The 13,329-nt window shown below is 38.4% G+C and overlaps 1 protein-coding gene across 1 annotated transcript in view; it reads right to left on the bottom strand.

Moving 5' to 3' along the window:
- The window catches only part of LOC106500350 (interleukin-6 receptor subunit beta-like), a 30,911-nt gene extending 19,284 nt beyond the window's left edge, over positions 1 to 11,627 (bottom strand). Inside the window, exons 1-5 of the mRNA XM_067316474.1 lie at positions 11,582 to 11,627; positions 11,335 to 11,385; positions 7,297 to 7,408; positions 2,816 to 2,982; positions 1,587 to 1,726 (exon numbers count right to left, since the gene is read on the bottom strand). Of these exons, the coding sequence (XP_067172575.1) occupies positions 1,587 to 1,726; positions 2,816 to 2,982; positions 7,297 to 7,408; positions 11,335 to 11,385; positions 11,582 to 11,627 (516 nt within the window). The remainder of the gene's footprint in view (positions 1 to 1,586; positions 1,727 to 2,815; positions 2,983 to 7,296; positions 7,409 to 11,334; positions 11,386 to 11,581) is intronic.
- Between the last annotated feature and the right edge of the window lie 1,702 nt (positions 11,628 to 13,329).

Raw genomic sequence — 13,329 nt, 5'->3', positions numbered from 1 at the left:
TTAAAACAAAACAAAAAAACCCAAACCACTATTATGTGGTCAGCTTTTCTCTTTGGTTTTCTGAAATGCTTTGTTTTTTATAAAGGTTGTAATTATCTTTATATATTTTTGTTACTAAAAGTAGTGTGGTTACAATAGAAAAAAACTACGCAATATCACAGAAAGACTCTAAATCTCTTTGACTGTTTTGTAAAAAAGAACAAGCGTGAAGTGAGTTGGATTTAGGATCCCAAGTGTTCTACAGTACATTAATCATGTTCTTGGTAAATGCTTACTGTTGCTCAGCTGTTTTACATCTCCTCTGTGCCTGTATGTCCACACTCACCCTTTTCTTCCAAGCCTATGTGTAAATGCAGCCTATATATATGTGATTATGAAGAGTTCAGCACAAGTTCACAGGATCAGCTGGGATATGGGGGATGATGAATATTCATGATGTGCAGTCTTAGAGTACTCACTCATTTTCAACATTCAGTATGGCTGTCTCTTCTAGTCCTTCATTTTAGTCACTTGAATCCCATATCTCCCTTTTCTCCAGAACTTGTAGTGCACAGTCCCCTCATTTACTGTTCTTAGCTCTCTGTTCCTCCATATGGAGCATATCAGACAGCACATAGCTATCTACTGTACTAACAGGAGGAGAACGCATGAGTATCCGGCTGTCCTAGAACAGTCCAGGATTTGTGTCACTGAACAGAGACTCTTCCAAGGACTGCACATTCTTTGTACTGAGACGAAAACTTTCTTATGTGGAGCTCTTAATAATCCTAAGCAATAATCCTTTTTAAGAGGCTAAACAAAGCAGCAGCCAGCTACAAGAGAAATGAAAGGAGATCACAGGTCTTCTGAAATAAGAGGGAAGACCTGTAAAAGAAGCAGAGAGACTCCTGAAAGAGTAGAGATGTTTAAGAAGTGGAAACAGTTGCATTTTAGACCATTTCCTCCCTGGAGTTCTGTCCTGGCTGATGTCTTCATATTCCTCATCCAACTACAGCTAACACAGAGCTTGAATAATATTTTCACTGTTGTACATCCTGTTGTGCATCTGGAACTGATCTTGTATCAACAGCAGATTATGTGCCTTCTTGTCAAAAAAGAAAACTGGTGCAAAACAAAAACACGTAAGGTATGAATTGTTACCTAAAAATCACAGCAGCCTACTCTCTAATCTGTTTGAAAATTTAATGATATCAGCAAAAAGAATAACACTTAATGAAGTGTTATCAAGACTTGCGCTTATATAGCATTTCTGATACCCTTTGTGGATCTTCAACTTTTGCAGTGTTGATGCTTGCAGTGTCTCACTGACTGGTTAATGAACCAGCTGACATAGCATTCTTGTTTTTCTCCTGTATAAAACTATTCATCTTTCTCTCTCAGTTTAGAATTGATCAGAACAAAACTAACAGGAGGCCTTCATGTGATTCAGCTACAAACTGTGCATATTCTGTGCCACCTTGCTATCTGCATGTTATGTGGGCTCTTCAGTAGCATCCTGTTTATGTTCTGCCATGTGTGCCACGTATTACTGATCTTAGAGTAAGTCACTTCACTTTCTCAAGCAACTGTCATCTGGAAGTACTTACCAACATCCACTGAGTGGATTCTGTAAGTGCTTCTCTGTATCTCAGCTCATATTTTGTAGGAGTTGCAGGCAGGTCCCATTTTATTATCACTTGGTTTGTGATCTGATGAGCATTTATGTTAGATGGTGTCAAGCACTTCTCTAAAATGGGGAACATACAGATGTTATCAATACAAGTGTAGCAGGAAAGCTTTGATAATTATGTCTGTCAGGTGTGTTTTATTGAAAAGAAATTAGAAGACTTGGCTCAGAATACTGAATGCTGAGAGACTTTTAAAAGGCTGGAAATAAATAATTACTAAATCTTTATGGTATCAGCAGAACAGGATTGTTCATCTTGCCTTTCTTTTGTGGATGCTTCTACTGATTTCAGGGAGACCTTCTTTTGTAAACAGATGCTATTCTGAGTAAGCCTGAAAGGCAAAATCAGAATGTCAAGAATACCTATAGTCATGAATTTTAGAAAAATTTCCAGAACTTTTTAATGAGTTCCAACTTGAACAACTGTGTTTAGCTAAATAATTTTGTGTTCAAATACATTTTGTTTTCTCCTCTAATACATGCAAGGTGGCCGGAAGGCCATAGTGATAATTTGCGTCTTACTGGTAGTGCCCTCAAGCAGTGAGAAGCATCATTTTTTCTTGGACTATAATTACTCTGAGAAGGCCAGGTTTTGGGAAGCTCTTGAAGTTATCGCAGTGCTTGGTTACTATAAGGAATCTCTGAATAAACATCTAAAATGAATAGTTTTTTTTTTTTTTTAATCTCCTCTGCAGCACTGTGTAATGGATGAGTGGCCTTATAAAATGGTCAAAATTTGAAAAGTTTTCTCAAAATGCTCATGTTCTATTACTAGGATTCTTTAAATGCAGGCTACTGAGTCAACCTGCTCTTTGTAAAGCAATAAAGAAGTTCAAAAAACCATCAAAGAAAACACAGGAAACTGGTTTAGTACTATACACGTGTTACTATATATTTTTCTGGATATGACTTCTTTATAGTCTAGCAAGTGATTTAAAGCAAAATCCTTCTGCCATAAAAACTGATAGATTTTTGCTATTGACGTTAGTGAGGATTTCATCCAAGGGAGCCAAACTGTGGCTTAGCTCTCTGAATCAGTAATAAGAACAACTGCATATTGGGAGTTATAATTTGGGAAATAATCTTTAATAAAATTCTATCACTGCATCAGCTAGGGCTGCAGTAATACAAGTTGTGAAGATGCTGTACCTGCTTTGCTTGGTGTAACTGAGATGTTCCTTCCTTTCAAACAGCTCTCATGGGCATAATTCACAGCTATCCAAATAGATGCAGAGCGTTTCATGTAAAGATCCTTTCGTTCTATTTTGATGAAAGGCAATGACGTGTTTCTTTGCAAAAGTTTTGTGATTCTTTCCCTTCAGAGAAAGGTAATCAGAATGAAAAACAAACATTTGATTGGATTATCATATACTGTTTTTTCAAAAAACATCATTATAGCAATTGATAGGTTTCCAAGTAGCTATGTACAACATTCAGCATTTGGAAATCTTGAAGGTCAGCTCTGAGCAGCTTGAAACAGCGAGTGCAATTCTAGCAACCGAGTAATTCTAGCTAATTTATACCTGCAAAAGCCTTGTTGTATGGCAGAGAACTACTAAACTCCTTAAACTTATAAGGTACAGAGAGATACAAGGAAAAATCTGTATAGCCTTCACTGGTGCTTAAACTGGGATGTAAACAGCATTTGGAAGAAATGAAATTAGGTTAGGAATTAATTCATAAAGTCTACAGCTATTTGCCACCTACCACTGAGGCAACTACATTCATTTTGAACAGCAAAGTTTCCCAGTTGCCTAAATATAAATTACCACAAAGGTATGAAAAAACTCTGGTCTTATGAGTTAGGTTCCTCTCTGACTTAAACTCTGATGCTTTGCAGGCAAAGATGTTTAAATGCCACCTAAACTTCTCATCCCTGTAGACTTGCCCTTTGTAATCTACGACGTAATCTACATAGTACAGAAAGTCCAGGAGGTATCTTTGTTTTCATCTACACACAGTGGTTGCTGGTGCCTGTGGTGGCTGGTTGCTGTGTGTTCACAGTTACGACATTCATCTAGGAAGGGAACTCCAGGTTCTTCTCAGCCTGAAGGTTATTAAAAGTTAGGCCTCCCAGACAAATATCCTGTTCTCCAGATTTTACATTTGTAGCCTATACTCCTGTAGGTAGTGCAATACCTAAACTGAAGGTGCCTAAGCAGGTACTCTTCTTACCAACCTGAGTTACTTGCCTTCAAGAGCACTTTTCCACATATGACTGACTCAAAAGAGACTGACTTTGTGTGATCGAATGTGAGTGTTTGGAAGAATATCAAGAATATCAATAATACAAATGTATGCCAATTATACTCTTCCAGGGGTATCTTCAACTGCTTTACCAGTGTCTCATTGTGCAAGTTTAACTGTACTCCACATCAGTATACAGTATCTGCAGTTCTTCAAATACTCCTTTTCCCCGTCAGCAGCCTTGTGAAATGGCTGAAGCTGAGCCAGCAGGAAGGGGCACAGGGCAAGCCTCCCAAGTACGGAATACATTTGTAAGATTGCGGAAGAGTACCTTCAACTCGTGGTAACCATACAGTCAAGCTTTTATGTATTAATGATTTTCATAATTGTCATGTGCTTCACAGCAGGCAGTGTAAAGATACTTTGTGCTATGTTGATTCTCAGCCAAACCAATGACTGGCCACATCTTTATCATAAATTCAAACAAACTCAGTGGCCATAAAGTATATTGACTGTCAAGAGCTATTTGGGGCCAGTTAGGCACTTTGATCTGCTTTGGCTAAAACCTTTTACTGCAGGTAGGAGTTCACAGAATCACAGAGTCACTGAGTCTGGAAGGGATCTCTCGAGATCATCTAGTACAACCCTTCTGCTCAAAGCAGGGTCAGCTGGAGTAGTTAAGAGTGAGGAGACAGCTGGTGTAGGGGCCAGTCCTGCATGCACATGCCCTGTCCCCTGATTCCCTTTTACGGAGGCAACCTACCAGTTTCTGGGCTGCCTGAAGCCAGCTGAGCTTTTGGCCTTTTCCTGTCATCTACAGTGAAAGCTGAAATTCTACAAAATGTTCTACATGTATCCAGTAGCTGCAGAAATGTGGTCTTGGAAAGCCCACTATTGGGGGACTCTAATTGAACTAGGATGTGAATGTAAAGAGTGTGTAAATACAGAGGATAATGAATAAACACTTAAAGAGAAGAGGTTTAGCTTTACTGTGTCCTCACCACTCAGCCATGTTTCCTTAAGGAAAAGCCCTTAAACAGCAGGCTGTTCCCATCTGTCTGGTCTCTTCCCTTTCTCTCTCTTTCTCTCTCTCTCTCATTTACCCTCTGCCTCATGCAGGATTTTTCAAGGCTAAAGCTGTGCTAGTTCAGTGTTCTTAGAAAGAAATGGAGTGCATTCTTAATGCTAGGCATAATAATTGCCTACCCACATATTTCAAGTATTAAATGTGCTAATAATGATACAATATTTAATAACTGAAAAAAAAACCACTTGAGGGTTCCATCTATCTTCTGCTTCAGCCTAGCTGTGAATCAGCCATATACTGCAAATATGCAAATATATAAAAATACTGCAAAGCATGATTTTTGAATGCTTGGTTAGAACATCTCTGTAGGAGTGTTCTCTTTAATCCTTTTCTTCCTGACAACTAAATCATAAGGATAAGGAACAATTTCAATTTCAAACTGATGTTCCTTCCAGAAAGCGGTGATGTCCTCTTCTAGGCTTTTGAAGGGGCTTTTCACTTGCTTTATTGTTTCTCTTTTAACCCAATAAAAAGGGAGAAAAGTTTTTGTTTAAGAGCATTGAACTGAAGTTTAGGAGGCTGTGGTTCCAGTCCTGTCTCTGCTTTGGGAAAATCGGTATCTCTGTGATGCAGTTGCCTCCCTCTTCACCCACCTTCTCTTCACTCTTTTTCTGCCTTCATAACAGTTCAGAACTCTGCAGTTCACATCATCGACTCTGCAGCTTAGGAACAGCACAGGCTGTGTTTGGCTGGGGACTCCAGGAGCAACAGATGCTTTAGCTGATAGCATCTCTGTAGAAGCAGAGCTGTTTCACAGGTGCTGCTACCATTCCAAGAAATCAGGGCTTTGAAGTCTGAGGAGGCAGGAGAGCAAACACAGGGGGGTACTATTGCAACTAGGCACCTGCTGCTGCATCCAGCGGGAGAATACGGAAGCCGGTGGGGGAGTAAGCACAGCTCTGAGGTGGCTGCTTTGCTGCTCTGCAGTATGCAGAAGATTACCCTGGGGAATTTCCCAGTGTAGTGACATTTCATCAGCATTAGGAGGTGCTCCTAACCACAGCCCTCTTTAATGCAAAGAGCGATGTGTTATGTGGCAAAATAATCAGTAATGAACATCATAATTTGCCAGTGACATACCCCATGAGATGGCCCCAAGACAAAGATTTTGCCTTCTGATCTCAGTTCTCTCTTTTTAAACATACTCTTAATGTCACAGGAGATCCTAAATATGTAGATATAAAATGAGGAAAATCCCTTTTTAAATGCAGGTAGTGAGACAGCAACCTGCTTCATCATTTTAACTAACCAGTGGGCAGATGTTGATTTAATCTGCCAGTCTCTATTTTACCTGGGTTCTTTGCTTTAACCTCCTCAGTTAATGAAGCAACTGAAGATACCCATATTTTAAGGTCATCAATTTGAGGTTAACCCATACAAGTTCATTCCATCTATTAAACGAATATTCAGTAGTTTAGATGTGCAATAAAATACTTCAAAATTTATTTTTCCTATGTGCCACATTTGACATCTCCCTGGATACATGTATTGCATAATATGTAAAGCAAAATGAAAAACAGCTTAACATGGTTTTCACTTGGAATGCATTACAGTGTAAAACATTCTATAAGAGTCAATAGAAGTAGAGAAAAATAATTGATTAAAGTGATATTTGAAAATAGTATTTCAAACAGATGTGCTGGAGGCATGGCAAGATGTATGATGCTCTAGCAAATTATCAAAAGAAGAAATCATTGTTTCTCAGATAAGTATGATTTGCTGAGCGTTTTTTACAAGATCTTTTCTGTGATCTCCAGTGAACAGTGAAGAAAACTGCAGGTTTACTGACCTCATTTCCTTCCTCCACAAAATAGCTACTAATTTATTTACACATTTGCTCTGTTATCTTTTCTTTAAGACTGGGAGGGGTGATGGGGGTTTCCGGCTGGTCAAAGCTTAATGAATTGGTGCAAGAGGCAGGTACTCACAGTTGCTACTCATGAAGTCCTCCCATTTTGGTCCTGGGGTGCTTTGCCAGTTGTCCCTCATGAAACTGGGAAGTGGTAAGCCACTCTTCCTCAGATTAGACAAAGTGATTGTTGACTCTATGCACCTATTTCAGTGTTTTCTATAAATCTGTTCCATTCCTTTTTTTTTCTGCATTGTCTACTAACCTAAGTTTTGTTTTGGCACTCTGTGAGCTTTTCAGTCTTTCACCCTCTCTCAGTTTGGAAAGCGCAGCTCTCACCAGATCAACAGCTGGTGATACAACTGTGAGGTCTGAGGAAAGATTTTGACCGTTCTGGTGTAACAACCTACAACACGACGAATATATCAGGACAGAACTCAGGCAGGTCGGAATTATGCCAAACTGCAGTGACAGCTTTTCATTTTCTGAAGTGACGTTTAGACTTACCATTTTAAGTTTACAGTATAAGTAACAGTATTTGGAGCATTGGGTACTGGCAACCAGGTACATGTCAGATCCTCACTTACTTCTTTGTAGCATATCAATTCATTGTCCCAATCTGCAAGATGAAAACATGTGGACTGGAAAAGACCCATCATAGGCAACTATTTGCTATTAACAGGGGCAAGCTGACTACTAGAATCAAAAAACAAACAAATATAAAACAGCCATACCTCTTGTGTAAGAAAATAAATACTAGCTGTATTGTATGTATGACTACTTATGTCAGGTTTACTCTGGGTTTACATTCATTAATGCTTAGAACAAGGGACAGAGACATTTAGAGAGATTAAAGGTTACCAGTCCTAATGTTTCCAAGTAAAACCTAGTTTTCCTAGGTGTATGTAAAAAAGGACAAACTGTCCCGTGTTTTATGGTTCCATTACTGACTATTACATAGTGCTGAAATGTGTGCCATGGTGTTTCCTCAGTTTTGGTGTTGTTACACTTTTGAACCGTTTTTCTCTTGTAATAGTGACACCTTGCTTGCTGCTTGTTTCTGCACTAATTTAAAATTTAAATTGTTTTTTCAACTCTGAATGGAGTTTTTTGTGTATAGAAGATGCAGGAAATATTGCTGTGTTCTTTGAGTACAAAATTTGCAGAGACTAATTGTATGTATACAAGGAAGCATTTCTTGCTTTTGACCCTCTGCTTGGGTAACTTTGAGAAAAGGTATTGCCAGGTAATCTGCCTAAAGCAGACGGTAAAATTACTGTGCACCTCTACCTCAGCAGGCTTGCGATTTTTATCTCCCAGCTCTGCTCTCTAGTTTCACACCTTCACCACCTGACAGACTGTGCCTGTCCTACCTTCAGCGGTTCTGCATAGTTCAGTGGGAACTGTGCGGCAGGGCTCAATCGTTTGCTGTTAAGCACAAATTTGTAGATATTTTTCAAAGTACAAGGCCAGAACTGAGGCTATCATAGACCTCACGCACATTGTGAAACCTCTTAGAAATTAATTCTAAGCAAGTAAGTGGAAAAAAAGAGAAGAGAGAGAGACTGCATTTTAATGATATCATGGGCCAATGTGATGTTTCCAAAATTTCCAACCTGCAAGAATTACTGGGGAGTTTTCTTGCAAAGCATTATACCGCTGTAGCTTTAGACTAATCAGCAGCATTAGAGCTGATTGACCAGACTGCAGGATTACTCCAAAACTACCAATATCATCTCTATCTGGAGTTCAGAATAATAGATTATTGCTAAAGAATGACAATATGCTGTTTATACCAGCAGCTTTATACCAACCACATTATGAAGCAGCAGGAGAGTAAGTTTAGAGACAAAATGACTCTTGCTTCTTTTTTGTAAGAAAAAATATATGCTTTTTGCAATTAAACATATATTTTCCAGTGGAAGGGAAATTAAACAATGACACTCCTAAAGAAACTAATCTTTTCATCTCTAGTGTTTAAGCTTATTTCAGTATTTCAGAAATTTTTCATCAGAAACTTTAGTCATAAAATATGACTATATTCCTTTTTGCTTTGTGTCTTACTGCCTGAACTGTTAATTCAGAATTATCAGCCATTATGTCTCTAAGTACCACCCAGACTTTGAAAAAAAGATGCAGAAATAAAATGTAGTGTAGGGTTTTTTTCTCTGTAGAGATGTAGATAAGGATTTTGACATGTACACAATACTTAAGGTGATAAAAATGAATGTTTCCTTATAAGTACAGTCACATGTTCCTTATATCTAATAGGTTTAGCAAGTTACCAATAGGCTTATCGATCTTGAATAAGAAATATTTTTGCTATTTGGAAAGTATAGATGAACACCTCTGGAGATGGTGTTACAACATGACTATGGTTCAGAGATTCATCTAGGATATGAGAGCTAAAAGGGCAATTGTCCTCTTTTCCTGATTCAGAGCAATTTCTTCTTATAACCTGAGTTATAGAGGATCTTCAGTATTCCTTTCATCTTTCCTATGGCAGCTGTATATTTAAATTAAAAGCTAGTTTGGACAAAAAAGTATGTCAGATGAGTATGGCTCAACCAGTGGTGAAGTTAATAAACAGTCAGACTTCAAGACACCCCCCCCCCCCATGACACCTCCTTTCTCCTACCAGAGAAATGTGTTTTCCTAATGAATTAATGCATCAGTTGAGGTGTGTGTAGCTTCCTTTTGTGAAGGTGGAGATCAGTTCTTCCTTGTTTCTATGGCAACGTGAACAATTGTTGAATTCTTTTCTTTCCTAGTCCGACCACCAAAGCAAATTTTGGTCACCCACATCCTGGACACTGTCACATCCTCCTCTTCTCTTAATCTGAATCTAGCCTTTCATTTCCTTGGTGTTTCTTTTTTTCTTTTTGGGAAACACCTGGAAATAAAACCTTTTTGGAAATGCTGAAACACTTCACATCAATATGTTTGTAGCATACTGCTGCTGAAACTATTTGCAGCAATAGTTCTGGAGAGACTGGGGAGGGGAAAACAAGTGGAAATATTTTGACCCTTCTAGATTTCTACTAACTTCTTCCCCAGATCATTTCTATTAACTGAGATCCCAGTGGTGACCACAGTACTGCAGACCTGTCTCTATTTATGGACAAGAGGGGCTTGTATGCTTTGAAGAAGCAGAAGGCTTGTGATCTTACCAAAAACCCTGTTGTCTCTATGAGAGAACATTAGAACAGACAGTGTCAAAAGAGTAGATTTTAGGGATGGAAATGGTGTATTAGCTCAGCCAGCCCTCCCCCACCAATATACTATGCTGCATTCTCCAGGTGAGTTTTACATTGCTCATGTGATAATCTTCTTACCATTTTATCCTGGATATAATGAATGCTACACACTGGTTCCTTATTTGTCCTATATTTGTGTATGTTTGTGTGTACATGCACATTCATTTTTATTGTGTTCCTTTTGGTTTTACTGTACTGCTTCCCCTTAAAGAAATTATGTATTATTAGTTTTCCCAAGCCTTAGAATAGTACTAGTCTGGTACCAAGACTGCGCTCTACGAGCTGTGCAAACAAAGCAAAAGCCCCTTTCCCTATTCCAGAGACCTCACAATCCATCTTATTCAGAAAAGAAAAGGAAAAAAAAAAAAAGGCCTCATTTTTACACTCTAGAACTTTTTGTTTTCCTTCTCATTTATCTGGTGTTTTCAGCAATGCTTTAGTAGATTTTAGTCTGATGAAGCAAATAGCAAGGAGTGGAAAATTATCCATGGCTAATTTCAGAAAAATACCATCCACTGATGATGTCCCATCCAGTGCCATTACGTATATAAAATCCATCTTCCCTGCTGTGGCTAATAGCAAGTAGGATTTTTCTGCCTATAATAAATTCAGTATGAAGTACATCAGGTGACAACAGCTGCTGTGCAACACCCTCTATCCAAATGTGTTAGACTTTTGCCATTATGTTACCAGTAATTTATCAGTTGAATCTGAAACATAAAAAATTGACAAATATAAACATTACAGCTTTTAGTGTCTTTTGAAATCGTGGTAACTGGTCCCGAGACTATGAATTGCATAAGATACACTCCCGGCTAGCTGATAACCTCCACCTAGCAGCAAGCGCTCTGTTATCATCCAGCCAAATCTGTCCATGCTATGAATTTCTTGGGCTCTTTTTTCCCTCCAGAAATCTGAAAATGTTTCTTTTCAAATCAGATCTCGATTCCTAACATTTGCAGTCAATTAAAAGTGGTCTTAGCAGCTTTAAAAGAGAAGAGCTGAAGTGTTAGAGAGGCAGGTAGTGGTGTGGGTTTGTGGCGCGGCCACCAGGCGGCCTGTAGGCACAAGAAATACCGACAGTTGTGCCTTCATCCCTGCTGAATGTGCTGGGTCTCTAAACTGACAGAAATTCATTGCTTGTACAGGCTGGATTTCAGCCAAAAAACTATACACCAATATTTCAAATCAAAATTAACCACGAAATCATTTCAGCTGGCTGATTTCTTTCAGCAATGATAGTCATCTTTGCAATTACTTAGTTCTTGCGTAAGAATTATTTACCTACCTGGAAGCTGCTTGCAAAATGGGAAGTCCCAGCCTGAGCAGTTGCAAGCATCTGGGGAATAAAAAGGGATAAATTTAATAAGAAAGCTGCAAAAGAAATGGGAAGAAATGTTACAGATTGTTGCTTCTTCTGTTCAGAGAACGTAATTCAGTCATTGTTTTAGTCAGACACGCTTGCCTTGGAGTAACGATAAGATTTTTTTACTATTTATAAACAGTAGTAAATTATGCAGCAAATAAAAACTCACCTGTTTCAAATAAAAAGATAGCAACGAGCAGTGAGAAGTTCTTCATCTTCTCTGAAAAGAAGCATAATGATTACCATCAACATTACACTCTTCAGTCTATTTTTCACACTTCCTCTTCAAACTTCCTATTCATTCCACTACCTATATTATTACTGGCTGAATACAAATAACTTGCTTGTTAGTGACACACTCAGTTCTACTGTGAGGGGCACTCAGGCTCCCAGGTATTAGTTATATTTTTGAAAACCTAACTTAACCTTTTTGAAAAACAGAAACTTCCCCCTTTGCATTGGTAAGAAGTCATGATGAGATTCTTAAAGGTGTCTAAGCTAATCGGCAGTGCAAACCTAATTAAGTTTATTAAGCTTAAGTACTTCAAGCTCTTTTGAAAATCCTAGTCTAAATGTCTATGTGAATTACAGATACTGATATCAATGACAAGTAAGTCAAAGGCATAATATGAATGTTCAGATACTGTAAAAATAATAGCAGTCTTTTCCTGCCCTCCTCCCCCATTCAAAGAAATTTCACCACTGCTAAGACACTGTGCCTTCACATTGTCGGTAGCAATGTTGGAAGCCCTAATGTAGACAAAAACCACCATAGCTGTAATCGGATGTGACTATAAACTCCACACCTATTAAGTCTGGTTAGAGAACATTTAAGATGACTCTGGGCATGGCAGCCGCTAGAACTATTGTAGCTGTTGCTACTGAAACAGTAATGGGAAATTTTTGGAAAATTTCGCTAGTGTAGGAAATTTCCCTTCTGTGCTTAGTTAGCTGCAAGTAAACACTGGATTCAAACCTACCTGCCTACCTGCCTACCTAGGCAAATTATTAACTTATCTTGGGAACCATTGCGTATTTCAGGTTGAGTACTGAATAGCAAAAAAAAAAAAAAAAAACAAAAAACAAAAAACCCTCTTTAAAATGAATCACTATCTTAAAGAGAGAGTTACAGGCATGCCTCTGAGCAGTCTGCAGTGGGAGTGGGTGACTAATGCATCAACTATATCTTATCAGTTTTTCTGAAGGGCGCAGTCATGAAATACAAGGGAACAGGGAATTCTACTGACTGCTGCAGTGGGTTTCCTAGTAGTGAGATTGTATGAGTGCGGGAATAAGCTCCAAAATGCTGAAGGGTGGTGGTGGATACAGTGTGTATGGGTCAAAATCCCTCTTATTTGAGTGATCCAAAAATCAGCCTTGGCAACACTTTCCACAAGGAATAACAAGAGGATAGTGTTAATTTATGAGCAGTAAGGCAAAACTGAATGAGAAAATGCAAGTCATATGGGAGAGAGATTTGACAGTGTGGATTTTAAGAGTTACAGACTCAAAGTAATGTAAAAGTCAAGAGATGGAGAAAACTGTATGAACTATATGTATTGATCTGAAGAGATCAGGATAATCAAATTTAAAACAACCTATCCCAAAAGAAAACTGTGTAAGCAAGTCAATGCAACAGCAGGAAACTGGATTCAGCATACATAGAATTATGGCAGAGCATACTGGAGAGAAAAAAACAATCAAATCCAAATTATCTTTGCTGGACCTCTAGGTCTCCATATGAATGCTACTGTCATTAAAAAAAAAAAAGCAGAATACAATTCAACTGTAACAAGTACAGAAAGTACATTGCCAATCAAAATAGTGGAGATGATAGAATCTCAAAAACTGGAATTTATCATAGGAAAGAGTAAGAACACATTTTTAATTATAGCTCTGCTATCAAGTTGCCATAGT

This window comes from Apteryx mantelli, chromosome Z (genome assembly GCF_036417845.1).
Source record: "Apteryx mantelli isolate bAptMan1 chromosome Z, bAptMan1.hap1, whole genome shotgun sequence".
Taxonomy (NCBI): Eukaryota; Metazoa; Chordata; class Aves; order Apterygiformes; family Apterygidae; genus Apteryx; species Apteryx mantelli.
The sequence above is the reverse complement of the archived record's forward strand: the minus strand, read 5'-3'. Positions and strand labels throughout refer to the sequence as shown.